The 27,385-nt window shown below is 53.2% G+C and overlaps 11 protein-coding genes across 11 annotated transcripts; 4 read left to right on the plus strand and 7 right to left on the minus strand.

Annotated features, from left to right (window-relative positions):
* Window positions 1-512: 512 nt before the first annotated feature.
* On the minus strand, window positions 513-1,787 carry AA0111_g6162 (hypothetical protein; the record flags this gene model as incomplete). The annotated part of the gene is made up of 4 exons (XM_028652355.1): window positions 513-757; window positions 840-1,247; window positions 1,299-1,657; window positions 1,711-1,787. The coding sequence occupies 4 exons, from the start codon at window positions 1,785-1,787 to the stop codon at window positions 513-515; spliced, it is 1,089 nt and encodes a 362-aa protein (XP_028506042.1).
* Window positions 1,788-2,006: 219 nt separating this feature from the next.
* Window positions 2,007-3,420, minus strand: AA0111_g6163 (hypothetical protein; the record flags this gene model as incomplete). The annotated part of the gene is made up of 3 exons (XM_028652356.1): window positions 2,007-3,128; window positions 3,182-3,300; window positions 3,348-3,420. 3 exons carry the CDS (start codon window positions 3,418-3,420, stop codon window positions 2,007-2,009), a joined length of 1,314 nt encoding a protein of 437 aa, XP_028506041.1.
* Window positions 3,421-3,916: 496 nt separating this feature from the next.
* On the plus strand, window positions 3,917-7,841 carry AA0111_g6164 (hypothetical protein; the record flags this gene model as incomplete). The annotated part of the gene is made up of 4 exons (XM_028652357.1): window positions 3,917-4,201; window positions 4,257-5,880; window positions 5,931-6,047; window positions 6,094-7,841. The coding sequence occupies 4 exons, from the start codon at window positions 3,917-3,919 to the stop codon at window positions 7,839-7,841; spliced, it is 3,774 nt and encodes a 1,257-aa protein (XP_028506040.1).
* Window positions 7,842-8,244: 403 nt separating this feature from the next.
* AA0111_g6165 (hypothetical protein) lies at window positions 8,245-9,926 on the minus strand (the record flags this gene model as incomplete). The annotated part of the gene is made up of 3 exons (XM_028652358.1): window positions 8,245-9,095; window positions 9,144-9,762; window positions 9,813-9,926. 3 exons carry the CDS (start codon window positions 9,924-9,926, stop codon window positions 8,245-8,247), a joined length of 1,584 nt encoding a protein of 527 aa, XP_028506039.1.
* Window positions 9,927-10,567: 641 nt separating this feature from the next.
* Window positions 10,568-12,889, minus strand: AA0111_g6166 (hypothetical protein; the record flags this gene model as incomplete). The annotated part of the gene is made up of 2 exons (XM_028652359.1): window positions 10,568-10,816; window positions 10,871-12,889. The coding sequence occupies 2 exons, from the start codon at window positions 12,887-12,889 to the stop codon at window positions 10,568-10,570; spliced, it is 2,268 nt and encodes a 755-aa protein (XP_028506038.1).
* A 1,123-nt stretch (window positions 12,890-14,012) lies between these two features.
* AA0111_g6167 (Solute carrier family 25 member 38) lies at window positions 14,013-15,051 on the minus strand (the record flags this gene model as incomplete). The annotated part of the gene is made up of 2 exons (XM_028652360.1): window positions 14,013-14,935; window positions 15,018-15,051. 2 exons carry the CDS (start codon window positions 15,049-15,051, stop codon window positions 14,013-14,015), a joined length of 957 nt encoding a protein of 318 aa, XP_028506037.1.
* Window positions 15,052-15,488: 437 nt separating this feature from the next.
* On the minus strand, window positions 15,489-17,672 carry AA0111_g6168 (hypothetical protein; the record flags this gene model as incomplete). Its single annotated transcript, XM_028652361.1, has 2 exons — window positions 15,489-17,409; window positions 17,464-17,672. The coding sequence occupies 2 exons, from the start codon at window positions 17,670-17,672 to the stop codon at window positions 15,489-15,491; spliced, it is 2,130 nt and encodes a 709-aa protein (XP_028506036.1).
* A 1,057-nt stretch (window positions 17,673-18,729) lies between these two features.
* On the plus strand, window positions 18,730-21,944 carry AA0111_g6169 (Protein kinase; the record flags this gene model as incomplete). The annotated part of the gene is made up of 3 exons (XM_028652362.1): window positions 18,730-19,191; window positions 19,297-19,924; window positions 19,972-21,944. 3 exons carry the CDS (start codon window positions 18,730-18,732, stop codon window positions 21,942-21,944), a joined length of 3,063 nt encoding a protein of 1,020 aa, XP_028506035.1.
* A 658-nt stretch (window positions 21,945-22,602) lies between these two features.
* AA0111_g6170 (Cell differentiation protein) lies at window positions 22,603-23,890 on the plus strand (the record flags this gene model as incomplete). The annotated part of the gene is made up of 4 exons (XM_028652364.1): window positions 22,603-23,026; window positions 23,076-23,231; window positions 23,282-23,657; window positions 23,707-23,890. 4 exons carry the CDS (start codon window positions 22,603-22,605, stop codon window positions 23,888-23,890), a joined length of 1,140 nt encoding a protein of 379 aa, XP_028506196.1.
* A 736-nt stretch (window positions 23,891-24,626) lies between these two features.
* Window positions 24,627-25,331, plus strand: AA0111_g6171 (60S ribosomal protein; the record flags this gene model as incomplete). Its single annotated transcript, XM_028652365.1, has 2 exons — window positions 24,627-24,810; window positions 24,862-25,331. 2 exons carry the CDS (start codon window positions 24,627-24,629, stop codon window positions 25,329-25,331), a joined length of 654 nt encoding a protein of 217 aa, XP_028506197.1.
* A 1,124-nt stretch (window positions 25,332-26,455) lies between these two features.
* Window positions 26,456-27,099, minus strand: AA0111_g6172 (hypothetical protein; the record flags this gene model as incomplete). Its single annotated transcript, XM_028652366.1, has 2 exons — window positions 26,456-26,970; window positions 27,033-27,099. 2 exons carry the CDS (start codon window positions 27,097-27,099, stop codon window positions 26,456-26,458), a joined length of 582 nt encoding a protein of 193 aa, XP_028506198.1.
* Between the last annotated feature and the right edge of the window lie 286 nt (window positions 27,100-27,385).

Here is a 27,385-nt window from a genome sequence, read left to right on the forward strand (position 1 = left end):
GGTTGTTGAGGGTGAAGCTTGAACGCCTAAAACGGATATCTCCGCGTCGTGGAGAACATTCAGTTGCACAATACGAGACTGGAGGCCTGGAGACGTGGAGAATTGTGGTACGCCTGACTCTGCCTCGCCGACGTCCTGGAGTGCCACTAAACATATCTGAGAATGCTGTGCCAAGTGAAGGAATTCGTAAATCTGAATGACGCTCCGCATTAATAGTAGAGAAGAAGTAACCAACCAGTCATCGCTTATACCATGTCCATGTGTCTGGGATCTTTATCAAATTACGTTTGATGAAAGTGTCGAAGAAATAGTTAGGCTCAAAAAGCACAATATAGGAGATAAACAACACATCCTTCCATAAGTGATATTATCATGTTTTATAGCGATACTAGAGTAGATGAATATGGGATTAGACTTTTTTCCCCATTGCCACACGCGGTGGCCAACTACTTCTCGGTCATAGTCGGTTATTAACCCTCATTTGTGGCGTTCACGAGTAAGTGTTCTCAAGCTTAGCGTCCTAGCGGCCCAATGTTGTTAGCACCGCCAGCCCTCCTTGATGACGTTGCTCCAAGCGAAAAGTTGCCCAAGCCTCGCGGACCAGGACCAAGACCACTGGCAACAGGCTGTCTGGGGACAGGCGAGTTGTGGTATGAGGAATCGATATCTTGGCTCAAACATGGGGGCTGACGTGAACCACCAAGGACCGGAAGTTGACTTCTATGGGCTTGTGAAGGCGTCCCGACTGGAGCAGAATCTTCACTTCGTTAGCGTGTAATGCTCTCAAGGTAGCCATACCCCTGGGGTCTTTCGATGCAACCCGAGGGGGGTCAACTCACGACCGATATTGTTCCTGCCACCTAGAACCCGTCTTTGCAATGATGGATTCAATGGGGCCCCGATGTGGATACTACTCTGCTGAAGCCGTCCACTGTTCTCAGAACTCCTGCTGAAATCTCTGTTGTGCATCCTGCCGCCGCCAACTTGGTGGGACATGTTCATCTGACTATAGTTGGCCGTTCCCGTCCGTGTGCCGGGAAGACGGTCAATGAAACGATCTCCTCGAGCATTCTGGAGCGTATGCGCGGCTTCGTTACCAGCGGCCCGGGCTACGTGGGTCAAGTTGACCTGCCCTTTCAGTGCTTGGTAGTGATTCTGGACTCGTTGATGCGCTATGGTCTTTTCTTTATAAGCTTTCGCAAGTTCAAAGTTCTTGGTTTCGAGAGCCTCTTGTTCGGCCTGCATAGCTGCACAACTGTAAGTACGAGGTGTGTCGATGGTGTGAGGGCGTGATGTACCCTGCATCTTGTCCTGTAATGCCTTGATCTGCGCATTTGCATCATGGATGAGCTGATCCATCTGTTGGCTGAGCGTATCGTACTTGTCAGTCAAGCCCTTCGCGAGATGCTCTTGATATATGATTTCTTGCGATGTCTGATAGCTATGGAAAGCCAAAGCGCGGCTCGCACATTCCATGATGATCGTCGGACTCAGGCCACTGAGTACTGACGTCTTGTAGTCTTCCGATGGGCTGAAGCCTGCAACGACTACGTCGTCAGGGTTGTGCAGCGATGCGTTACATGCTGGACAAGTTCGATGCGCATTCGTAGACCTCGACAACCCAGTGGTATCCGCGCAATCGCTGCAGAAGACATGACTGTTTGCAGTCGTCAGCGGCCGAAGGGCTAGAAGCAGGTGAGGTGGACAAACCTGCAAGTGGTGACTACGGCACGCTCGTGCAACCGCTTTCGACACTTCAGGTCGTTGCACCGGAGAACGAACTCCATGGCGAACTGACGGTGTGAAGTGTAGGAAGCTTCGAGTTTGGACGGTGGAGAAAGCACGATGTTGACGCGGTAACACGTGGACGGCTCACTGAGGCAAGAGCAACCCAACCCAGTATGAAGTTTGTCCATTCCATATCCTAGAAATGTGGTATCTCGCTGTGCATGCAATAAACAAGCAGAAAGTGTGACGATGGGCCACCTTTGCTCCCGCAATGGAAACTACCGGTCATCCTTGTCAGGCTTCCGCCGTTGTCTTGTACTCTTCTTGCCAGCCACAGCTGTATCATCTTCCTCTTCGTCCCGGCCCTTGGCAAGATCCTGTTCGAGACCCCACTCTTCATTGTCATACCAGTCCTCGCCATCGCTCATTTCTCCTACATGTGCTTCCGCTTTGGACCATTTATAAACATCTTGCCGCATGCGGTCGGCTTGCAATAGACCTTGATACAGATCTGAGGTTATGCGTGCAACCTCCTCCTGCTTTTGTACATAAGCCATGAGAAGCATGCGCGTTTCCTCGGCCTCGCTGGGTGGGAGACCAAAGTCGCGATCCGGCAGTGAGTCTGAGGGGTGTATAAAGTGAGGATGTATTGCACCAACACCGCTCAAGGGGGAATGAGGTGGGGAAGGGGTGGAGGCTGCCGCCTGAGCTCGTCTTCGAGTCGTCATCCGATGCGCCGTCTGTTGCGACGCGGTATCAGACGCATCGTCGGGTGTTCCTTCTCCGTTCTCTTGCGCTTGCTCTGCGTCCCCAATGTGGGTTCCGTTTGTTACAGGATGTGCGCCATTGACCTTCTCGCCGTTGGTCTCGGTCTCTCGGCTAGTGCCATTTGGCTGACCTGCATCCTCCATGTCTACGTCATGGGGACTTTCCGAGGTATCCTGCATCTCAGCATCATGAGTTTGCTGTTGCTGCTCTTCTTCTTCCGCGTGTCCGTTTGCGCCATCGATCCACGACTCTTGGAAGGGCGCTCTGCCCATAGCCGATAGAGCATCTGGCGCAAATGTAGAGTCGCCCTGAAGCTTTACAAACAAAGTCTTTGCCCGCGCGTTGGTGACGTGCTCTTTTCGCGAGAGAGCGCCGGCTTCGTTCGCGAGTTCCGTGAGGTGTCGAGAGGAGTATGCCACGCTCAGGGCAGGATGGTTGGGTAGGTCGGCGGCAGAGGTGAGCGGCGCAAGAAGACTCTCCAGCTGTATGTTACCATATGGATTCTCTTCGACAGGCTCCACGTCCTCCTCGTCCTCGTATTCGTCGTCGACTTCGACAATATCGCCGTCCGGATCGTATCGCGGAGGGTTGCGCTGCAAGATAGACCTGTGGTAGCCGGCATGCTCAATGCGCTAGGAGGCGTCAGTCTACGATGGGCGCCCACGTAGTATAGCTCGAAACGCACCTTCTTGTAGGGTCGCGGATCAGATAGAAAGTCTGGGTCGCTAGCGCGCGCATAATGGACTTTGCGCCTCAAATCCTGCTTGTTGCTACTGAAAGGCGTCTCGGAATCTTCTGTGTCAGCTGCGCCGTGTTAGCTGAGCACTGTGTGGAGGTACATGCAGCCCTACAATCGTCTTTTTTCAGCATCTTTCTCTTCATGCTGAAGATGGTATCCAGTATCTGCTGCTGTTGGCCCGCCATGGCGTCGACGGCGTCTGGCCAGCGCGAGCGGAAAGTGGGTGGAAAGACCAAGTGTGGATATATGCGCGTCCAGCTAGTACAACAGCGTGTCGCACGGCTGGGGGTATTTTCGGGGTAAGAAGACGCGTGAAGACAAGGCCGGACTGCTAAAGTATGGATGTGAAGTGTTGGAGAGCTCGTGCCTGTGTGGAGGAATCGTTCGGCGGAGAGAACATCCATGACAGGGTTCAGGCTAGCGTCATCCCTCCCGCGATTAGCACACCTAGGCATGTGTCGACGGCCCATGACATAGACCCGCCAGCAATCTTGACAGTGTCTTCACATCCCACAAGCACATCTACTTCCGCCAATTCGAGACGACTTGTGCCAAATCTTGCACCCGGCTTTGCTGTTTTGCGTGCGACGAGCAAATCCCATTCCGCACCACCTCCGCCGCCCTCCCCCACTGTAGCTGCCACTGTCCCCATGGAGCGATAACTTGCGCGCGCGTAGAGATATGGACGCATACCCACCCGACTTTGTAGTCCATAACCTACCCTTTATTGTCCTCTCGGGCCTAGCGACTAGCAAAGAAGTCGACCCCCCTCCATCGGTCCAACATGTGCTTCCTGGTCGAGCTGTCACAAGCATCAGCTCAGATATCCCGCCCGTAGATGGCGACCGCGCGAATGAACTACTCCAAGAGTTCTTGAGCGCAGACGGTACCAGCGCGCCCTGGAATGCGCGCGACTTCAGCCGTCGAGGCATCACACATGGCTTCAGAATACGGAGTGTAGGAAGGGTACAGGCGCCTGCGAACATGCCACGGGAAGGAGCCATGGGCTGATGTTTGCTAGAACTTCCAACTGCCACCGAAAAAGGCAGATGCGCCCTCAAACTCCGAAACAACTCCTCCAGGCAGTCCCACAATCGCAGCCGCGACATCGTGGGTCCTGCATTCGCCCATATCACCCCTCTCCCCAGCATCTCCCTCCTTCCCCGACGGTGTAATCGCTCCTGCCTGGGTCGCAAAGCACCAACACTACGTACCCTCCGTATTCATCTCCTTCTTCAACTTCACCACTGATCCCATCACAAACAGCCTGCACGATAATCAGCTGAAGACGGACATCAACAAGATCAAGGGTCAGATACAAAAGTCGGACTATCGCACAAGATACGTCGTCGTGTTACTGAGTGATAAGACCATCATCGAGGCGCCAGATATCGAGGATCGATTGGCCGTGATACGGCGGGCTACTGGCCTGGATCCAAAAAATTCGCTCTTCTTCTTGCCTCCAAGAACATCGCGTGTCGAACTCCAAGCCTTCGTTACATCCATTCTGGCCATACTGCAACCTGTTTGCGTCGAATACTACCGAGACCTTACCAAGCATGCGCGAAGGAAGAAGGGACGAGGCACGATCCCTCCACCAACAGCTCCACCTACACGCGGAACATCACAAACGCTGTCGTATCCCGGGTGGGGTGTTCGTTATGACTTCAAGCTGGGTATACTGGCCGAATTCCGCCAGGAGATGGATGCTGCGCAGCGGCACTACAGTACTGCTTTGGAAGCCTTGTTCGGTGCCGAAGGCTTGTTTGAAACCACGGCGAGTTGGTCTCCACGGTGGGATGAGATCCGCTTGTTAGCAGATGTCATCGCACTGCGACACATTCGGTGCCAGCTATGGAACAATTTCCCTACCTCCGCTGTCCAGTCATGGTTGAGATACAAGTACAGACTACAAGACGTGCTCGATCGCCGGGGCAAGGGTAGCAATAACTACGGTTGGCAAGCCTGGGAGTCTACATGGGCCCAAGCCATGGCTGAGATTGTCAGGCGAACAGAATTGCCGATCTTCAAGATAAGGGATCCTTCGTCAGATCCAGATCCCTTGATAGACTTCCCGGGTGCGTTGTACTCTCAGCCCGAGAAACAGTTTCCAGTGGGAGAAAGACTGCCGCCATGGGAATTGCTACATCATGCTGGATATTGGCATAAGATTGCCAGTGATCATGCAAAGAAGCGTTACATTCTTGCCAGGGAGATGCCAGAAGAGGACCGAACGCCGCCGGGAATGTCGCCTGCTGCTAAAGTTTCCGCTCGGAACCAGATATACGATCACTATCTCGTACCGCATCCGCATGAAGAGTACCCGGTCCCAGGTATTGGTAATGGATTTGAGCATTGGAAAGACATCTCAGCCAAGCTGAACGACGCGATCGCCGAGTTCAAGTCTCGGGGACAGCATCGGAAGGTAGATCAGATGCAACTTGAGGTGGCTCGGACACTGCTACACGTAAGGAAATTTGACGATGCCTTGAAAGTACTACGACCACTCTGGGAGACGATGGCTTGGCGAAAAGAAGGTTGGTGGAGCCTAGCCTCAGAAGTAGTATGGGCCCTACATGAATGTGCGCTGCGAACACAAGACCGAGAAACATATGTTGCAACGGAATGGGAACTTTACAGTCAAAGTTGGTATTCTTCTGCTATCTGTATAACATCACTGACTAACATCAACCAGCAATTCCTGGCAAGACAAAATACAAATACGATTTGATGACATGTCTGGACGTATTCTCAGACGCAGCAGCTGACAAGGTGAGCGTGAGTCTGAATGCCAAAGACCACATATCTCCCTGTAAGTACGGAACTCTTGTCAGAATGACGCAACACTGATATGGCAGTGTCAACAAGCTTTGCTTTTGCCGAAGCAGAGGGTAACGTGGGTGAACCACTACGCTCACAGCTCGCAATGACCTCGAATGCTCGACCAGGTTCTGCTCCAGTCACCTTGTCGTTCATACAATACCAGTTCAACGGAGGCTTGGCTGAGGTCCGGCTGACTCATGATGCCGATGGAATTTCTTCCGGGAGTGCCTCAACAATGTACTCTTGCACGTTAGAGGAAACCCATTCCGCTACCGGAAAACCACGTTGGGCTGGAACAGCTGACCTGACGCTCCACCCTGGGCAGACAAAGGTGTACAGCTTCCCACTTGTCCTCCGTGAGTCGGGAGATGTCGATATTGCGGCATGCGTCTTCGGTGTAACCACAGAAAAGTTTGAACTTGCTTGCTCAGACACGGACCCGGAAACTCCAACTCGTCCCATGTGGTGGATCAAGTCAGATGCCAAAATCAAGTCAAGATCGCTGAAACATGGATCTGGCATGTCTGTTCACATACTACCCAAACCGCCCAAGATGGAGATCAATTTGCCGGACGTTCGCAATCAGTACTACACAGATGAGTCAGTGACGTTGGCAATAGAGATCCTGAACCAAGAAGAGGAAGACACTGAGGCTGTTCTCGAGGTGCGACTACTGGGCCGGTCCAAAGATACTCTGAGTTATACATGGCTCGAGCGTCCAGCAGAGTCACCAATGAAGGAGGTTCCGCCTGCGCTCGACGGGTCTACGGATGTGGATCTTCCAGGGCATGTAGTGGGAAAACTAGCCCAAGGAGCAAGAACAACGGAGAGGATTCGCTTCACTGCACCTGCGGATCCAGCAGACTATGCCTTGGAAGTCAAAGTGCTATATCATGTCCTCAGCGACCGCGATATACCCATCTCCAAGATCATGGTCGCAGATCTCGTATTCAACGCTCCCTTCGAAGCAAGTTATGATCTAAACGCACGTGTACACCCTGATCCATGGCCCAGCTATTTCGAGCTACAAGAAGCAGAAAGCAACGTCAACCCTGAGTCGCCTGATGCATTTGGTATAGCACAGAAATGGGGTCTACGAGCGAAAGTCGCGTCCTTTGCCGACGAACAGCTTGTTGTCAGCGACCTAGCGGTCGAAGTACACAGCATTCACGGCGGCGCAACCTGCGACGTGACCAAGGAATTTAATATCGAAGAAACAGCCATGGAACCCCAGATCCTCAGCGAATGGGGCTTCAGCCTGGATATCCGAAAAAACAATCTAGAAGAACGTCGTTCGACCGCTCTTGACACCACTCTCAACATCACATGGAAACGCACTTCCGATCCGCTTGCCTACCCAGTCACGTCCTCGTTGCCTATTCCACGCATCCAAATCCCGTCTTCTGAACCTCGTGTCCTCGCTTCTTCCCACCTCTCACCCACGATCCCCTCACTCATCCACCTCGACTATGTGCTCGAGAATCCGACTATGCACTTCCTCACCTTTGAACTCGCCATGGAAGCTAGCGAGGACTTTGGCTTTAGCGGACCTAAACTACGGACTTTGCATCTGTTGCCTATGAGTCGACAGACTGTGCGATACAATTTACTGTCGAATGTGGAGGGCGATTGGATTACCCCGAACCTAAAGGTCACGGACCGTTACTTTAACAAGACGTTGAAGGTGCAGGGAACGGAAGGGATGAGGTTAGATAAGAAGGGTGTGGGGATTTGGGTGCCTGAGGATGGATGGAAGGGAGAAGAGGGAGGAAAGGTAGAGTAAGTAGTACAAGGCACTGGTGTGAGAAGAGCAGGACACGTGGACGAGTAAAGTGAAAGTAGCTTGGAGGTGTAGAAATCATGCTTTCTTCTATACGCAGGCAATGCCAGTCAAATTCATGATAAACAGGCTCCCTCTGTGCACTGCATCAGGGTGCAAATCTTCTGACACGATGATTTGACTCAATGATCCAGTCCAACCATAGGACTCAAAAACCGTCCTCAACACGCCCAAGTGCTCTAGATGGAGTCGCACAGATCTTCGTACTCTGCCGTGCCCATCACTTCTTCATGAAGTAGCCTATCCGGAGCCCCTAACCTGCGTCACCGGGTCCCTCCCCGGGATTTCATTCCGATATAGATCTTCATCCTGCTCGTGACGTGGTATCCGCAGTGTAGTCTCCCCCTCAGCTGTGGTACGCGGCATTAATGTTGTAGTATCTATATTGTTCTGAAATCTCATCAGTTATTAGGGACTCCTCACTGATAGGTGCTAGGGGAGGAGTGTGGGCATACTGTGGTGGTTCATCGCCCGAATAGATTGGTTGTTCGAAGTCGGTGGCCGCGTGGGAGAGGATTGTGGAATCGATTGGGGGGATTTGCGTTGTGGATGGAGGTTGTTGTTGTTGTTGTTGGTTGAATTGTGACGATGGTTGTTGGTGGATGTTGACCTGTGGTGTGGACGTGGTATTTCCAGTCTGCTGTTGTGCCCCATCGACTTCGACAATCTTGTCTTCTTGCACTCTTACTTCACGGTCTCGTAGACGACGCATGAGCCCGAGGAACTGTGAGTTTTGAAACTTCTCGCTTGTGTTGTCTGCAACGCGCTCTAGCAGTCGACCTGCTGTTGCCGCCATCTCGTCATCATCATTCTTCGGGGGTTGTTCTTGCTTCTGCTCTTCCTCAGGTCTTTGTTCCATCCGTTGCATTATCGGCTCTGGTGTCCTCATGTAGCCTGCTGCTTCCAGGTCCTGCCATATCTGCTCTTCGCTCATCAGCACCCGTGAGCCCAGTGGGTACTGTGACATGAGGCGTTGGTTGATTGCCGTGATGAGCTTCTCGGCTCGGGTCTTGACTTCCTGAGGGGCGTCGCGGTTTACAATTCTTTGCAGAGAGTCGACGATCCATCTCCCCTCGTTTGCATCTTGCACCAAAGTACCGGTCCGTTCCATATTCTCCATGTTTTGAAGGTATGTCACCGCTTCGTCGGTTCGTCCAAGACCGGTTTCACTCCAGACCTGGATGGCAGAGTAGACAGCTAGAGACACAGTCAGCACTCGTAGCATGTTTGACGGACACTACACACCTGGCCGCGTTTCTCGTATCCGTTGAAGAAGAGGATCCATCTCACCCGGCCGATCTAGGTCCAGCGCCTCTTGCGCTGGCTGTGTGTGTACTTGCTCTGCTTCTACGACCTCCATCATGTCTTGTTGCGCCTGCGCAAACGCTCGTTCAAAGGCCGCCTCGTCGAAGGCGGGGACGTCATCTTGGGCGCGCTGCTTTCCTTGCGCGACCTCGGATACCTGGGCGTTCTGGAAATTCGGTGTCTGCATGTATGCCTGTCCACCGAATCCACCCATGTTATATCCCGACATGCCTCCATATGTGGTCTGCTGCAAGGCAGGCGCCTGCGCGACCGGGGCCTGCTGCCTCAAGAAGTCCTGATGCCATGCTGATGCCGCGTTCGCTGGCTGCGTTCGCTGCTGCTGGAACGTCTGTGGAGGTGGGCTGCTGACGTTCAAGCGCTGGAAGTCAGCAGCCCAGTCGGGTGCCTGTGGAGGTTGCGCAAACTGAGGAGGAGGAGGTTGTGCGAATCGCGGATCGAAGTGTTGGAAGTCGTGCGCCGGCACTGGTCGACCGGATTGGAATGCATCGAACTCGGAGTCTAGTGTGCCTGCATTTAGTCCCGGTGATGATCTGAAGCCCTGCTGTCGGTTAGATTGTGCAAGTGCAAGCCTCGGGTTTGATTACATACTTGGGCTGGTGAATGTCTGCCGACCAGGCGATCCTGTTGCAGTGTCCGATCGACGGTAGTATGTTTCTGGAAGTTCTGAAGGGCGTTGGAAGGCCCGCAAAGCGCGTCGGCCATGTTGAATCAAACAAGAACAAAAGCACGAGGGGTATCAACGCATGCTCCAAAGGAAGTGTGAGGAAGATTGTCGGAGAGTTGAGCTGCGGCGACTGCTCGTCATGTCCCGACCATGATCAGAAGCCGAGGCTCACTCACTAATACGGACCGAACGTCGCCCCACGCGTCAGATGCCAGCGACAGCCATGACGAACAAGCACGTGCTCCGCCATTCTCTTGTCACCCTTTGGACCGCGACCGGCGGAATCGCATCTCCGATACGTGCGTCGCACTGCATGATGCCGGAATAGTTTTAAAATTTAACACACTCTCTTCCGTCAGTGGACAGCTGTGATGAGGTAGCACAAGACCGGTGAAGAGCTCGAAGCCGTTGAGACGCACAAACACGCACAAGATGGCACACATTGCTGCAGAGAACTGAGATAGAACGTATTGCATATGTCGTGGTCGCGTTTCCGAAAAAAAGTCAAACGCCTATCCAAATAAGAGTAAGAGACTGAGCTGAAGTACCTATGTAAATGTATCCAAGACACGAGGGAAGATTGGTATATCTTAGAAAAGAGCAATCGTAAAATCCAACACCACACAGACACTCACTGACCAGCGAAACCCGTCCCTGCACAGCCCTTTCCAATCTCATCTTACCTGAAGAACATCTCCCCCAAGCTGACGTTCGTCCTACTTGACGACGAGGCACCAACAACACTCCTGGAGCGAGACCTAGACTTCTTCCTCACAAAAGCGTATTCCTTCTTGCCCCTGCTATCACGACCCTCTGATTCTATGAACAGCTTGCTACCATGGCTGGTGCGGAGACGACGAGTGTGCTCGAAGAGAATGTCAGTCTCGCGTTGGGACATCTCCCGGAGGACGATGATGTACTCTGGGTTCTACCGCAATTGTTAGCACTTGATTTCGCATCATGTCAGTTGGTCAAGACTTACCACATCGTATTCATATGGAATGTCGTAATAGTGCAGCGTCTCAACATCGAGATGACTCCTGTGGATCTTGGCGTATGTTGGCGGTGGAGGTGCAATGGCAATCTGATGGTGATGGTGGTGCTGTGGAGGTGGGGGAGGGGGAGGTGCAATTTGATGCATGGGATGGTTGGGCATCATGCCTGCTTGTAGGTGTCTTTCCCTCTCAGGGTGGACAAGCGCCTGGATCTGGTTATCTTGGAAGCCGAACTGAGAGAGCCTCTTGCGCATCGTCTCTTCGAGCTCCTTCTCTTGTTCCTCTTTCTTCCTCTTGTCCTCTTCTTCCTGTGCTTTTTGCTTTCGCATAAAGGCTTCGTACTCCTCTTTGTCCTTCTGCTTCTTTGCTTCTTCTTCGAGTCTGATCTTCATCATGAGTTCGTCTCGTGCCCTCTTTTCCTTCTCGGCATCCAAGACCTTCTTACGCTCGTACTCGAAGATGATACGGTCATGCTCTGCTTGAGCTTCGGCCTCTTCCTTGGCCTTCTTTCGCTGATACTCTTGGACAGCACGCTCTTGAGCTTCCTTTGCCTCTTGGGCCTGCTTAGCTACCTTGGCTTCGTTCTCAGCGATGATGCGCTTGCGCTCTTGTTCCATGGCCTTCTCCTTGAGCTCACGCTCACGCGCTTCCTTCTCAAGTTTGGCAGTGTTCTCGTCAATGATGCGCTGGCGTTCTTCTTGCTCTCGCTTTTTCTTCTTGTCCATTTCAGACAGGATCTTCTCACGTTGTTCCTCGGCCTCTCGTTGCTCCCTCGCTTGCTTTAACTTGGCCTCAGCAAGTATTCGTTTGCGTTCATCATCCTGCTCCCTCTGCTCCCTCTCTATCTTGGCTAGGAGCTTCTCACGTTCCTCCTCGGCCCGCTGTTGCTCTCTGGCTTGCTTCATCTTGCTTTCAGCAAGAATCCGCTTGCGTTCGTCCTCCTGATCTCTCTGCTCCCTTTCTAGTTTAGCCAGAAGCCTGTCGCGTTGTTCTTCGGCCTCTCTTTGCTCCCTAGACATCTTTGCCCTGTTTTCGGCGATGATAGAAGCACGCTTCTTCTCTTCTTCGACCTCGCGTCGTTCGCGATCTCGTTCTTCCTTCGTTCGCTGCAGCTCCCAGTCGCGACGCATACTCTCCTCTGCCCTCTTGATCCTATCCTCTTCTGCCTCGCGCTCTCTTCTATCCTGGATGAAGTCAAGCTCCACCCTGCGTCTCACCAGTTCCGCCCGTCTATCCATTTCCTCCTCTCGTCGTTCCCTTTCGAGTTTCTCTTCAGCTTCTCGGAGTCGTTGTTGCGACAGTGCCAAGTTCACCTTGTCTTCGTAGCCGTGATCTGGCGAGTGATGACGTCTTTCCCTCTCAAGTTCTTTTTCAGAGTCTCGTAGTCGCTGTTGCGCGAGCGCCAGTTTCATCTTGTCCTCGTAGCTACGGTCCGGAGAGTGGTGATGGTATCGCTCCTGCCGCTCTCTCTCAAGCTTATCTTCAAGATCTTTGAGACGTTGCTCAGCGAGTGTCAACTTGATCTTGTCCGCGTAGTTAGGCTCTGGAGAGCGTTGGCGTTCATGGTACTCGTGTCTAGAGCGCGAACGGTGTTCCTTCTTCAGATCTGCCCTCAGCCCAGCGATCTCATCCTCCAAATCCTCAAATGCACCAGGCATCTTCTGTTCGCGTCGACCGCGACTGACCTCTGGGCCCTTCTGCTCAGAGCGCAAAACTGGTCGGCTATCGTTGTCCAAGTGACTGGTGTTGTAGATTGTCACATTGGGGGCGGGCGCGTGACCTTGTGAGCGGGTCCTATGGAGACCGGTCGTGTAATGCACTTCTGGGGCCAGGTACTCGGTTGTATGGCGAGCATAGTCGGGACGATAATGCGCATCATCCACAGTTCTCCGGGGCGGGGTTTTGGATGTTGGAGGATGAACATGACGGATGTTCAGGTGGTCCTTCGTAGTTTTGGAATACCACTCGTCCTCTTCGTAACTATCCCACTCCTTTGCCAGCGGCATGGTGGGCGTATGAGTTGGGAATTGGAGGAGATTCAAAAAAGATATGTATACTGTTCAGTGATAAAGAGATCACAAGACAGAGCAATCAGTTCAAATTCTTTGTGTCTGGTCTCAGCTGCGGCGTGAACGGCGCAGGGCGGGGTGATGAACAGACACTGAGGGGCGGCACAGAAGCAGATGTGACACGGTATCAAACAGTAGATAACGTAAGAACGCAGGAAATTGTCAGCACGAAAGTGCGGCTGCAGTGGAATTTGAAGGAACCCGCCCTCATGGTGCATTTGGGGGCTGAAATGCTCGCGATGCAGCTAGTCATCAGGCAGCTGCCGCCAGGGCTGAGGCCGGGGTTTCTCATGCGCGGGTCTGCTGAACACACATCAGCCTGTGGTGCATGTCTATCTGCGGGCGTCAGTCCAGACTGCCGTCCACACACCCGCGCTCCGCTCTGCGACGTTGCAATGCTGTCGTGTGCGATGTTTGCGACCATTTTGTTCTGCATCCTTCAGTCTTTAGCGGCGCGAGATGGTGATGGTTTGGTGGGGCACGTCGAAAACTGGTATACTAACCAAGGCGCTTAAGACCTCTTTCCTCTCTTAGCCGCGGGGGTCGCAACACCGTGACAGCTTGGTGAAATTGGTCGGCCTTACAGTGCTGTTATCTCCCAAAATCGTTGGATGTCATCGCTTTGTACGTTTTCGCTACCTGCATATTTCCCTCTTTATGCGCTCCAAGACACATATTTGCACGAGAAGCGCCTCATGAAACAGTGACGCTCGCGTGCGACCCACCGAGGTGTTGTGACCACTTCCAGCTTTCATCGGAGTAAGCCTTCATGTGTCCGGGATGGGCGTTTTCGGTTAGAGCTGCCCCCAAGATCGTCCCGCATAGACATAGTCCAAGTTCAGCCACAACTTACCACTCATTATCGGCGGTCTGGATGGCCTAACATGTGGTTTGCTGCAGATGGTGCGGACCTTGCGAATCTGGACCATATAGGCATTCCACAGAACACATTGACAGCAGATCGTCATTTCGTTTGAACAACTCAATGTGAGCGGAGAGGTATCTAGCCAACTTTCAGCACCAGCCAACGCCAGCTATGCAAATATCGTATGCTTCATGATCATATTTTTTCCTCGACGACTTCTTTCAAGCTCTCCGCTCGTCGAATCAGTTCTTCGTACACAGTCCAGGCAAGCGCACTGCTCATTGCCTTCCTCGCAATCCTGATACCAAGTCCATCGAACAAGCTCCGTAGACCCTCCTCCACAAGCATCTTCTTGCTTGCTTGTACCATATTCACGTAGCGGTCAGGCATTAGCTGTATCCGCGTCTTGATGGCATCGAAGGGATTCGTGACAGTCGTTCCCAGCCCTGCGGCTGCAACACCAGAAACAAAATTGATGCCTGCGGATGTACTGGAAGAAAGCTTGGTGGATGTGCCGGAAGTTTCCTCAATCCTGGTTGCAAGACTGGAAAGCTTCCTCTTCGACTGCTCGTAGAATAGAACGTAAAGCCCCGCATATGGTGCATCGCGGACGGCTGTTGCGCCGAAACCAGCAAAGAAGCCCTTGAGTCCCTCCGTTCGGAAGATGTCTCTTGATGCTGTGAAGAGCGAATTGTACGAGTACAGATTACTCTCGTACCGCACTTTCAAAACGGTAATCGGCATCATGATGAAGCCTGCCCATGTCCGCGCGAAGGCACCAGTTGCCAGGTTTGCGGTATTGCTCAGTTTTGGTAGAGAGCTTGAGTGCTCCGCTCCCCTCGCTGCCGCATCGCCGCTCCCCACTGCGACCAGACTCGCCCTATGTCGCAATGCATTGAGACTCGAAAAGTATATGGCAGATCCGAACCCCGTGCGTAAAGTGCTCGGTAGTGTACCCCTCCAGAATTGACGTATCGGGTTCGGTCCGCTGGCTATCGACTGGATGGTTCCATAAAGTGTGCTCGAGCGCGATTGTTGGACGCGGGTCTTGAGGAGGTCGGCAGGTTGGAGAAGGACTGCAGATAGAACACCTGAGTTTAATCCAGCGAAGAAGTGGACTGCATTGCTGATTAACAACTATGATCCCACCGGTCCCTGAAATGCAATAGCAATTACGCCCAATGCCTCTTCTGCACTTACAGTAAGACGACGAGCGCTTTCCGCCATCTGACATTGCCGCGCCTTCAAATGTTCAATTGCTATATGGAGAGTGTCAAAGCTGCACTACGCATCATCGTAATAGCCCTGGAAAATGGCCGTGGATATCAGTATAAGATGGGGTAGTATCGTGTCAACCAAACTCGTGTCGCGAAAAAGTGCATGACGTTTTGAATACACGTTCCGAGCACCGGCGTGTCGGTACGCCGAGGCACCATCTCTTCGCCTGGGTCTGGCGTCCGCGCCTATCAAAGCTGCCACGTTCAACATCAACTTGGAGACTATGAAAATGGTCACTTTCTCGTCGGCTGTATGTCTACGACCTTTTACTTGTAATTGGCAAAGACTGGTCAGCATGCATATCTTGTCAGTAATCTTTCGGTAAGAGTAAAACAGTAGTAGTGTGAATATTACATGAGTACAATAGTTCTAAGTATGGTATGTCCTCCAGGCTTAGTCCTCGTCGTCATCATCGTCTCCGAAGATGGCTTTGAAAACATCTTCGGAGGCACGTTTGATGGATAGAGCATCGTTTTTCTCCACGTCCACAACTGCATGTTTGCCCTCTTGAGTAGCTGTAGCAGCAGCAGCAGCAGGAGGAGTAGAGGCTTCAGGCGTTTGCCCCATCCAGGCAGGTCGCTGAAGAGCAGGACCATTAGTCAAGAACTCGTGCTGCAATTTCTCCATGGCTGACTTAGACACGGCTTCCTCCGTCTGGGATTTGAAGTGGTTTTCACCAGCATCAAACTCAGGTGGCATGTCTGGCGGAGGCTTGACGTTGAAGCGCTTGCACAAGAGTCGTGACGGATAAAAGGGAAAGCTGCTTCGAGTCATTGGGCCGTACATGCCTAGCTTTGCAGCCTGCTCTGCAGGATCCTCTGGCTTTGCGGCTGGTTGTCGTAGAAGGTTGTCAGTCGCTGCTCCACTACCACTCCCATTCAGGGTAGACGACGAGGAAGACGTGAACCGGGATGCCATGATGCCAGTCGTAGGCTTGAACACCTCTGCAGCATGTGCAAACTCCTGCAGCTCCTTGACCCAATCTGTGGTTGATACGCCATCGTTTCGATTTGGCAAATCTTCTTTCAGTCCTGCTTTCAACTCTAAAAAGCTAATATAGCGTGCACGCTTCGCCTTATCCTCCTCGTATGGCATCCAGCCAGTCGCCCCCTTGGCCAGCGCCGCACCTGCCACGCTCTTCTCGAGTTTGGGCACAAGGCCCCACAGATCCTTTGCTTGGGCTTTGTTCGCAGGTAAATGCCCTTCAGGAGCAGCCTCTCCCAAGCCCTGGGGTAGATCAGCCCTACCGGATACTGCAGCCAGACGGTCTCGAGCTTCTTTGGGTATGAAGTCGAAAATGGATTTTCCGGGCAAGGCCTTCTCACCCAAGAGTGCTGAACGACCCTTTGCATCCAGTGTTGATGCTTTCGCCGCGTCGGCTACGGATTGATACTCTTTCGATTCCGAAGTTGGAGTGGCGCTTTTGGAAGATTTCCAGCCGGGTGGTATCTTCGGCGGAGGATATTTAGGCTTGCTTGTAGTGTCTGTGAGACCAGTCGCAAACATGAAACCAGGTAATGGAGATCTTCCATCTATAGATGGCCTGCTTAGCGAGACCAAAGCCTTCGACGAACTCTTCTTCGGAACAAAGACAACCTTTTCTCCCGCTCCTGCTTTGGCGAACTTGCTGGGCTTCTTCACTTTCTTCTCTTTGCCTATGGTCTTATTGAACGTAATTTTTGGGCCCAGTTCGTAAGGATCTTCGTCGTCAGAACCAGTGTCGTTGAGTACACCGACCCCAAAAGAAGATTTCTTCAGCCCGGGCTTCTTTACGGTTGATGCCTTCTTCGGACCTTCGAGATAGTGCAGGTCGAACTTGGATGACTGGTCCCCAGCGTTTTCCTCTACAACGCCCAAGCGGGCTTCTGATGTGTATCCTAAGCCTTTGCGACGGACCTCTTCTCGTGGCAAGTTCATGATCCGAGCATCCTGAGGTGCAAACATATGAGCTGACTCGTCCTTGGAACCGGGTGCACCATCTTTAAGGTCGGCATTTCGGCGCACTTTGCGACCAATGCCCTGGTCTCGTCGCCAGCCCATCTTCTGCGCGAGCTTCACTCCCATTGTCTCTTCCTGAGTTACAAAGAGGCCGAAAAGTCCATCGTCGTCCGCGCGTCCAGCTTCGCCTATACCAGCGAAGTTTTGCGCAGTCTCTAGCTGCCGTGACTCTGCTGCTGCCGCCAGATCTTCCTCGTCCATGAAGTCTTCGGCTCGCTGGGCTTGACCACTAGGCTGGTCTTTGTTGCGGTTTGCGCGGGAGGAAACGAACGTTTTCGGGGTCCATCCTTCCTTAGATCCAACTGTATTAAAGTATCTTAGCATAGTCAAGAAGTCTTACGTTCGTGGAAGGTGTGGCTCGGAAACTTACCCTGCACTGAAACCTCCAGTGAATGCGCCGTGAAGCCTCCTTCTACCCTTCTCGTCTGTTACAGTCTGCTTCCACACAGGGACGAAAGCCCCGTCATCTCCATCTTCATCAGGGAGCTCGGTGCCAAGGGATATGTAGGCTGTTTGTCCGCCGCGAGAACGCTTTTGGGCGTTGGTTGGAGAAGGCGCGCGCGGCCGCTTGTATGCCATTGTAACGGCAGGAACAGGGTCGCGTAATTCGTGGTAATTCGTGGCGAGTCAGTTTCTTCTATACAGAAATTGACTATTGCATCTGATGGACTCGGTCTGCCCTATAGTCAAGCGAAGGAAAGTTGGAGCGCGCGATCACGAGCAAGCGGGCGGGTAGGTGACTAATCAGCCGCCTTCTCATTGGCTAGGTTAGTCTACCCAACTAAATACAGCCACGAGGTATGTAAGAGCTATGAATCGCATGCGCCCCGAAGCAGGCAGTGCACAGCTCTACCAGACTCGAAGCCTACAATAGATGGCTTTCACCGCACATTGCTCAGCTCTTGTCGACTTGACTGCCGTTGAACTAAGGAGTTAGTGAGCTAGAGTGGGCCCGATGATGTCGTGCCGCGCCTGGGTCTTTGGGCCTAATGAGCATAAAAGCATGGCTGGTATCGCGGCTAAGGCCAGGGACCCTGATATGGCGCCAGCAACACAATGTTCTGGAGACGAAGGCGTCAGGAGGCGATGCTGTCTTTGTCTCGAAGACGAAGGGTATAGGCATGTAGATGGGGTGAAAGCCAGGATGAATGCATGGCCCCGAAGCTGTACCTACCCCACCGTATCGGCCCAACCTGGCGCGGTATTGGTAGACGAGCTAGGCGTGGAAGGAGGGAGCTATCGCGTTTGGCCTCGAACCGGAAATAGACATGAACAAAACAACACACAAGCTCGCGTTGGCCGTAATACATGCTGTCCTCGACTTGGAATCTGCATCTGCTCATTTGCTGTAACCCGGTGCTGGCTGCCCTGGGACCTGCATACGTCCAGACAGACGCACACCGAACACGCCGCCGCCTGTGCCAAGTTTCGCGACCACAACCGTCCACCGGCCCCTAACCTCTTGTACACTTACGCCGCATTACCCACCGAGGAGCGACAAAGTAATCTCTTCACATTGTCACGATAGCCTTACCGGTGGTCGCTTCTGCGCTCGCTCCACGCCCTGTGCGTCTGTGCTAATCGAGGCCTGCATCTGCTCCCTGCGTTGCGCGTACCGTGGTAGAGAGCATTCGCCATGTCGGCCGCCGCCCCATCATCGCCCGCAGTCGTGCGCACTTCCTCTTCTTCGCGCAGATCCGTAGACAGACCCCAACGCTCCCAGAGCACCCAGAGCCGGCCCACTGGACACGCGCCCAGCCGCCATCAGCAGCAGAGCGGCCTCCCCAACGTCGCCCGGAGAGACTACGAGCAGAGCAACGTCGCCCAGGAGCAGCCCTCACGTCGCAGCGAAGACCCAGCCCGCACCGAATCCAGCAGACGAAGCCACTCGCGGTATGCGTCTGACGCGTCGACAACTTCCGCAATGCCCATCAACGGCGTAGCTGCCGAAGCCAGGCCGGGCCAGCCTCAGGCCGTAAACAAGCGCAGGACCACCATCACCGCGCCCAGCACAGGAACATGGGCGCTAGGAAAGACAATTGGCGCTGGCAGCATGGGCAAGGTCAAGCTGGCGAAGAACGCCGAGACTGGGGAGCAGGTGTGTATCTCTGGTCGTCACCGTGTTGGCACATGGAGGGGCATGCGCTTAATCGCGCATACTGCAACACAATGACAGCCAAGGCTCTGTGCTAACCACCCGTAGGCCGCCGTCAAGATCGTACCCCGACAGTCCCAGGACCAGCACCAGAGCGCTGCCGACCGTGAACGAGCCGACCACTCCAAAGAAGTCCGCACAGCCAGGGAGGCCGCCATTGTCAGTCTGCTGAACCACCCCTACATATGCGGCATGAAGGATGTGGTGCGCACAAACTTCCACTGGTACATGATGTTCGAGTTCGTCAACGGTGGGCAGATGCTCGACTACATCATCTCTCACGGCCGCTTGAAGGAAAAGCAGGCGCGCAAGTTCGCTCGACAGATCGCCAGTGCCCTCGACTACTGCCACAGGAATAGCATTGTGCATCGAGATCTTAAGATCGAGAACATCCTTATTAGCAAGATGGGTGATATCAAGATTATTGATTTCGGGTTGAGTAACTTGTTCTCACCGAGAAATCAGCTAAAGACGTTCTGTGGAAGTCTGTACTTTGCCGCCCCAGAACTGCTCCAGGCTAAGCAATATACTGGCCCCGAGGTTGATGTCTGGAGTTTCGGCATTGTATTGTACGTCCTCGTCTGCGGCAAGGTGCCGTTCGACGACCAGAGCATGCCGCAGCTTCACGCCAAGATCAAGAAGGGCCATGTTGACTATCCTCCATGGCTATCTGCGGGTATGTTGTCCAAAGACAATATCTCCTCTCAAGCTGACCGTATCCAGAATGCCGCAATCTGATCCACAGAATGCTCCAGACCGACCCAACTCAGCGATTGACTCTCTCGGAAATCATGAGCCATCCCTGGCTTACCAAGGGATTCAACAGTCCTCCGGAAAACTACCTGCCTCATAGAGAACCCGTGCAACTACCCCTGGACAGCGAGATCATCGAGAAGATGCAGGGTTTCGATTTTGGTACCACTGAGTACATTACCACACAATTGACCAATGTCATTCAGTCGGAGGAGTATCAACGTGCGGTTCGAACAGCCGCTCGCAGGGCCACTGCTCAAACACCAGAAGCAGAGAAGAAGAGGGGTATGTTCGACTTCTACAAGAGACGCACTTCCATTGGAAGTCGGGAGCAATTGACAGCTTCATCGTCCGAAGATATCCAACGGGGAATGGATCCAGTGAACGCATACAGTCCTCTGCTTTCTGTCTACTTCCTCGTCAAGGAAAAGAGAGACCGTGAACGACAAGAAGCAAACCCAGGTCCTGCCGCCATGCCTCAGGAGCCAGACGAGAAGCCACTGAAGATGCCAGATCTTCCACCCCCACCGGCAGCGTATACCAACTCAGCTGCCTACGAGATGGCAGGCGAAAAGCCTACAGGTGGAAGGTCGCGACCGAGAGCTAGGACACATGGAGAGGATGACCTCACCGAGGGCCTGAAAAGAGTGGATCTCAACAATCCACCCCCAGTGCTGCCGCCTCACGTTCAGGCTGAACAGCCAAAGAAGGAGGGTGCCGCTGTTGGTCTGTTACGCCGCTTCAGTACCAGAAAGTACCGAAGTCATGACAAAGACCGGACCGTTGAGCCTATGCCTCCACCCACTCCGGCCGTTGCAATTTCCAGTCCCGCCGAGCCTGCCCCGGCACCAGCTTCCGTACCGAGAAAGAGCTTCAGCATTCGAAGGGCGCGTGGCCGTGACGAAGGCTCTGTACCGCATCTTCCAGAGAGCACAAACAGTGCAAATAACCAACCTGAACTGCTCTCCCCTCCTGGCAGCGGCAACAGCGCCGCTCGGAAGCTGAAAGCACTTGGCCGCTCCACAAGCGTTAACTCGGCTGATCTCCGGAGGCGACTCAGTCGCCGTGGACGATCTTCGGAAGACCCTGGAAACCCTCCTCCCACAAGTGGGTCAGATAGATCCGAGCTGAGTGCGCACAAGGTTCGTCCAACCAACGATGCTGCTTCTGATGACCTTACATCGAGCCCGCGACCTATGCAGGCGTCGCGGGCGAAGTCGCTCGGCCATGCGCGACGAGAAAGTATTCAAGCACGGAGGGCAAAGCGAGAGCAAGCGAAGGAAGCAAACGTACCCGAAGAGACAGATGCAGAGCTGGCAGAGGCACAGGCAGAAGCAAGTCGAAGTCCAGACGCTGTTAAGCCTGTGTTTCTCAAAGGTCTTTTCAGCGTCTCTACGACAAGCACCAAGCCACTGCCTGTCATCCAGGATGATCTGATTAGGGTGCTTGATCAACTTGGGGTCGAGTGGAGTGAAGTCAAAGGTGGTTTTAGGTGCCGACATGCACCCAGTATTGATATGAACAAGCCCATGGATTCGCCAGCTTCCCCGCCGAGCGGGGCCCATAAGAGGAAGATCAGCTTCGGGGGGTTCATGGGCGGCGGCGATAGAGACCGTGACGAGTTCCGGGAGCAAAATCGAGCGCCGCAGACGCCGAAATCGCGATCACGGCCATCACCTGCGGACCAGAGCTATACGAATACCGACGAGTCTGATGGTAGCGAAGAACGGGATGAGCGACGACCGCGACGCGCAGTACCTGCGGGCGAAACGTCGACACATGTGCAGAGCGACATGGGCTCAAGCATGAGTCTTGTGTTCGAGATCTTGATCGTCAAGGTTCCGCTGTTAACGCTGCACGGCATCCAATTTAAGAAAGTGGATGGAGGTACATGGCAGTACAAGAACATGGCTCAGACTATCCTGTCAGAGCTGAGGCTTTGATAGTCTAGGTTGAAGTGGGTGTTTGGGAGCGTTTGATCATTTTTTGGCATCAGTGGGACATGTTCACTTCTACGAGCTTTGTTATGTGAATTGTAATTCTTCGTTGGTGTGGAAGTATGGCTGAAGCACAGTTTACGGGTAAGAACGCCCACGAATCTCCTTTGTCATCCTTCTGTAGTAGTTCGGGTGGTTGGTAGCAGACGAGACGGAAGGTCTTAGATCTCAAACTATACATCTTGATTAGTTTCTTGACTTCACTCGCGGGGTTGTGCCCTTTTTGGACCCTTGATGTGCATCATGTGCCTCTGGAAACATGTCGCGGTTGCCTTCCAACTTCACTATGGTGAGGCTGCTCTTGTACGGCTCTCTCACTGTACAGGCGGCTGCCTAAGGTTCACCTGATGCGGAGGCGGCGTCGATCTCGGTCGAAAGCTCGAGCTCCCGCGTGCGCCGCCAAGGCGTTGGATCCAGTGGGGTGTTTCGCGACCTCATCTCTCGAGTGCCGCCAAAACGAACTCACCACGCCTGATTGTCCACTGTCTGACCCTGAATCCACGCGCCCGCTCCAAGCAATCGCCGCTCCCCATATATAGTCGCGCAGACCTTCCCACCTTACCCCCACCCACAATCAATACGAACCTGTCGGTACTCGCGGCCAATGCAACATTTCCTCGCGCATCAGCAGCAGCAGCAGCAGCAGTACGGCGACTGGCCCGCTCAAAGCCAAGCCCATCACCAGCAGCCCCAGCATCATGTAGGCCAGCACGGACAACATCAAGCGCAAGCCGCACAGTTGCACGCCCAACAACAGGCCCAGGCTGTCCAGGCGGCTGCCCAACGACAGTATCACCAACAACTCGCCGCCAATAATGGCACCGCTATCCCCGGCAATAATGCCGTTCCTCGCGGGCCCGCCAACGACGTTCAGGCATCCGATATTGGAATGACGGAGGAGAACAGGCGCGTTTTGGAGTGGATAGCTCAGCTCATGAAGCCTACCACGCGTGAAGCGGCTCTCTTGGAATTGAGTAAGAAGCGAGAACAAGTTCCGGAGCTGGCTCTAATTCTCTGGCACTCTTTTGGTACGAGAATTGTATGATCGAGCATGCGACTGGATACTAACGACCCTAGGTGTCATGGCCTCCCTTCTCCAAGAGATCATCTCCGTCTACCCGCTGCTCAACCCTTCGCAATTGACCGCCGCTGCTTCAAACCGTGTTTGTAACGCTCTTGCGCTTCTTCAATGTGTCGCTTCTCATACCGAAACCCGTGGCTTGTTCTTGAGCGGTAGGTTAGATGCCAACTGCACTGAGGCGACGCGACTAACGTACCTATAGCACACATTCCTCTCTTCCTCTACCCATTCCTCAACACAACGTCCAAGTCGCGACCCTTCGAATACCTCCGTCTTACCTCCTTGGGTGTCATCGGTGCTCTTGTCAAGAACGACTCTTCCGAAGTCATCAACTTCCTCCTGACAACTGAGATCATCCCACTTTGTCTGCGTATCATGGAGACCGGCTCAGAGCTCAGCAAGACAGTGGCCATATTTATTGTCCAGAAGATCTTGCTAGATGACATTGGTCTTGCTTACATATGTCAGACTTATGAGCGCTTCTATGCTGTAGGCACCGTACTTAGCAACATGGTCAACCAGCTTGTGGAGCAGCAAACCGTCCGCCTGCTCAAGCACGTTGTGCGCTGCTTTCTCCGGTAAGATTCTCCTATCTCTGCCTTTTGTACATGTGATTAACTTCAACAGCTTGAGCGACAACGCCCGTGCTCGTGAAGCGCTGCGTCAGTGCCTGCCAGAGCCTCTCCGCGACGCCACCTTCTCCTCAGTTCTACGAGATGATGCGGCCACGAAGCGCTGTCTTGCCCAACTCCTGATCAACCTCTCCGACAATGTCGTCGATGCCGCGAACAACCAGCAGCTTATGCATTAAAAGGACTGGCTGCGCGGCTTCTTACACTCAACATCGACAACCTGGCCGGGTCACTTCAGCGTTCTTGAATACCCCCTCTTCGCCTTCTGTGTATTTCTGGCTTCGGCTTTGCTTCATTTGGCGTGGCAGCACGCGTAGACGACATACCCCTCAGTTCGATCGGATTTGGCTTACGAAAATGGTGTGGTTATGGCGTTAGGGTTTCTCACATGGGATACCCGTAGCAACACTGTATCTTGCAGGTGCTACTTCCTTCACTTGCCTTGTTACTTTCTTCTAACACTCATGGTCATGGCGAGGAGTTCTCGGGCATTGCATGGCGTAGTGCACTCATCAATGCACGGATCCTAGTAGGAAAAGCAAGTGTACTGTATTATATATATCATTTTCTTCATACAGATGGGCAATGCAAGCGTGCTTCTATAAAGACGTATTCCCATATTAGTGATATGGGGGGCACGTGTGACGATGTTAGCAAGCAAGAAAGCAAATCTGCAGGTCTGCAGCGTACGTGAATATCGGGGCCTTGTCCAAGTTGCCGAATGCTCAGCCCTTTGCCCTCAATCGGCGTTCTGCGTAACAGTCACACACGCGCCAAAACGGCTTAGCGCAGCCTTCGCTAGCGGCCTCGCGTCCACAATGCACCAAATCCGCCGCCACCCACTTCTTTTCTTCAACCACCACCGTACAGAGCCACCAAAGGAAACGATATCCTCTGGGAGACACATCAGCCAACATGTCGAAAATCTCTGTCGCCGGCGTTCGCACGAACGTTCAACAGCTCCTTGAGTACTCCAACGAGACCAAGAAGAGGAACTTCCTCGAGACCGTCGAGCTCCAGATCGGTCTCAAGAACTACGACCCCCAGCGTGACAAGCGTTTCTCTGGAACCATCAAGCTCCCCACCCTTCCCCGTCCTCGTAAGTCGATATCAGCATGCCAGTACAAGGGCGCAGGCTAACAGATACCAGGCATGAGCCTTTGCGTTCTTGGTGACCAGCACGACATTGACCGTGCCAAGCACCATGGCGTCGACGCCATGAGCACCGACGACTTGAAGAAGCTCAACAAGAACAAGAAGCTCATCAAGAAGCTCGCCAAGAAGTACGATGCCTTCATCGCCTCCGACGCCCTCATCAAGCAGATTCCCCGTCTCCTCGGACCCGGTCTCTCCAAGGCTGGAAAGTTCCCCACTCCCGTCTCCCACGCTGAGGACCTCGCCAACAAGATGAACGAAGTCAAGTCCACCATCAAGTTCCAGTTGAAGAAGGTTCTCTGCATGGGTGTCGCTATTGGCAACGTTGGCATGACTGAGGACGAGTTGATCGGTAACATCATGTTGGCCATCAACTACCTCGTCTCTCTTCTTAAGAAGGGATGGCAGAACGTGGGCTCCTTGACCATCAAGGCCACCATGAGCCCCCCCAAGCGCCTCTACTAGAGGGTCGGTCGTTACTTCTGCTGGGTTATGTCGTAGCTGGCTGTCGAAAGACGACTCGCTACGAATTACGATCTTACGGAATCTCGATGGAATGAATACCCACCGATGGGTCTAGCTAGCTTGAATGCATGCATGAACCCGTTGACCATCTATACTTTTGCATTTGTCTGTGCATGCTTGACTGTGTATGTTGTCGTGTGAACCTGAACCATGTCTTTGAGCCTCTACCTCCATATTGAACCTGACCCGTGCACCGGAACTGGACCCTCGTCTTGAGCCTATGCTATCCATATGAAGGGTAACGTCCGGTTGTCTATTGAATTCTCTGTCTCGCACGGCCATACTATGATGCTCCCAACCTCTCTTGCGCACGCTGCCCCACTACCGAACTTTTTCCCAGCCCGCCGCAGACTCTTCCAGCTCTGTGCGCACCGCTGACTAATGCCCTCTTAGCGGCTTGGCGTCGTGTACAAAACCACGCAGCTCTCCGTCCCTCCTTTCCTTTCTCCATCATCAGTTGGTAATCTACATACCTAAAAATCGTGGCTCCGCGAAAGCGGCTTGCTGAGAGTTATCCCTCTTTCTTCTGTGGATAGTTCTCCGTTCCCGGCCCCGTAGATCGATACCGCCTGCCTTTCCTACCAATTGCAATTATCCGTGAAAAGATGGATTGGAGTTGTGGGGTGGTGTGGGACATTCCTTTGTGTTACGATACATTGTGTTTTCTGAGTGAAACGCGTTGACAGCTGTTGTCTGAATGCTTGCGTGCTGCACTGTTCTTCGTTGTCGTCGAACTGCTGTTCGGACGTCTTGCGCAGAGACTTTTTGGCGTTTTTGTGGGGCAGCATTCTATAATGTGAACCCTGTGATCGTCCGTCGCCGACATACGAAGCTGCAGTGCTAGCTTGGGAATACGTCGGTCTAGACTGAGCGCTTTCTACTGTATGCGACCATGTTGTTCAAGTTGCAGTCTTGAAGCCCTCAGAAATCTGGGAGCGTAATTCATCGTTCACGCGTGCGCCATTGCTATACACTTTGACATATGCAAGGAGAGGAGATTGTATGCCATACTACAATGCTGTCTATACGTCGAATATATACAGAGGCTAGCGACTTCGACTACTTCATCGTCGTTGCATCTCTCTCCACTTGTCGAACGCCACCTCGGCTGTCTCGTTGGTCATACCGCACCGTTCGCCCAGCATGCTCCACGTCCTCATGCGTATGATCTTCTCAACCGCCCGCTCGTTGCGCATGAGCATGGCTAGACTCTCTGTTCTTGTTTCCTGTGGGAAATAACGTCCCGAGTATGGATCTAATCGCTCATCCACCGTCCGTTCTCGTGCCTTGGAGTCCTCAATCTGCCGTAATACACTATCTGGATTGTCGGGATCCGGTGATGTCGCAACGCCCGCGCAATAGTCTAATACATCCGATCGTACTGCCCAGCTTGGGAACAGCACTTTCTCTTTAAAACCCTCACATTGTTCTGGTTCTAACGACCGACCGTGCCCGGGCGATGGCAGCTGTCGTGTACTGGTGGATGTCGGATCGAAGCCTCGTTGCGCTGGTGTAAGAAGAGCATTAAGGTTCTGTGTGATGGAATCATCAATCGCGCCGCGTGATATACGAAGAAAGTCTGTTTCAGCCGACTTGTGTATTAGTTAGTGAGCTGGCTAGCAAATCAGTTGGGGTGCTGACCTCGCAGTGCGGTCTGGTTGAAGCAGAATTGTGGCGTGAGGCGAGGTTGCGCAGAGGGTTTCGACATCCTGAGCGGCGATGATGGCTGGGAGGGAGTGGTGGAAGTAGACGGCTCCAAGCGTTTCCAGAAGTAGGACGCCAGCTTGAAGATAATCGATAGTAGTAGACAAGATGATTTGTAGGGTTGTGAAACTGTATGTCAAAAGTGATGATGCTCAAGATGCCGCCTAATCCATGTCAGCTTAATGATGTCAGCAGGGGTCGGGGGTCCGTTCAACTTTCGCGTTTCGGCAGGCAGGCGCGACGCGCCTGCCGCCTAGACCACCGTCTCAATCCATCCTCAGAGCATGCCC

The sequence above is a fragment of the Alternaria arborescens genome, assembly GCF_004154835.1.
Source record: "Alternaria arborescens strain FERA 675 chromosome Unknown contig_13, whole genome shotgun sequence".
NCBI classification, from domain to species: Eukaryota; Fungi; Ascomycota; class Dothideomycetes; order Pleosporales; family Pleosporaceae; genus Alternaria; species Alternaria arborescens.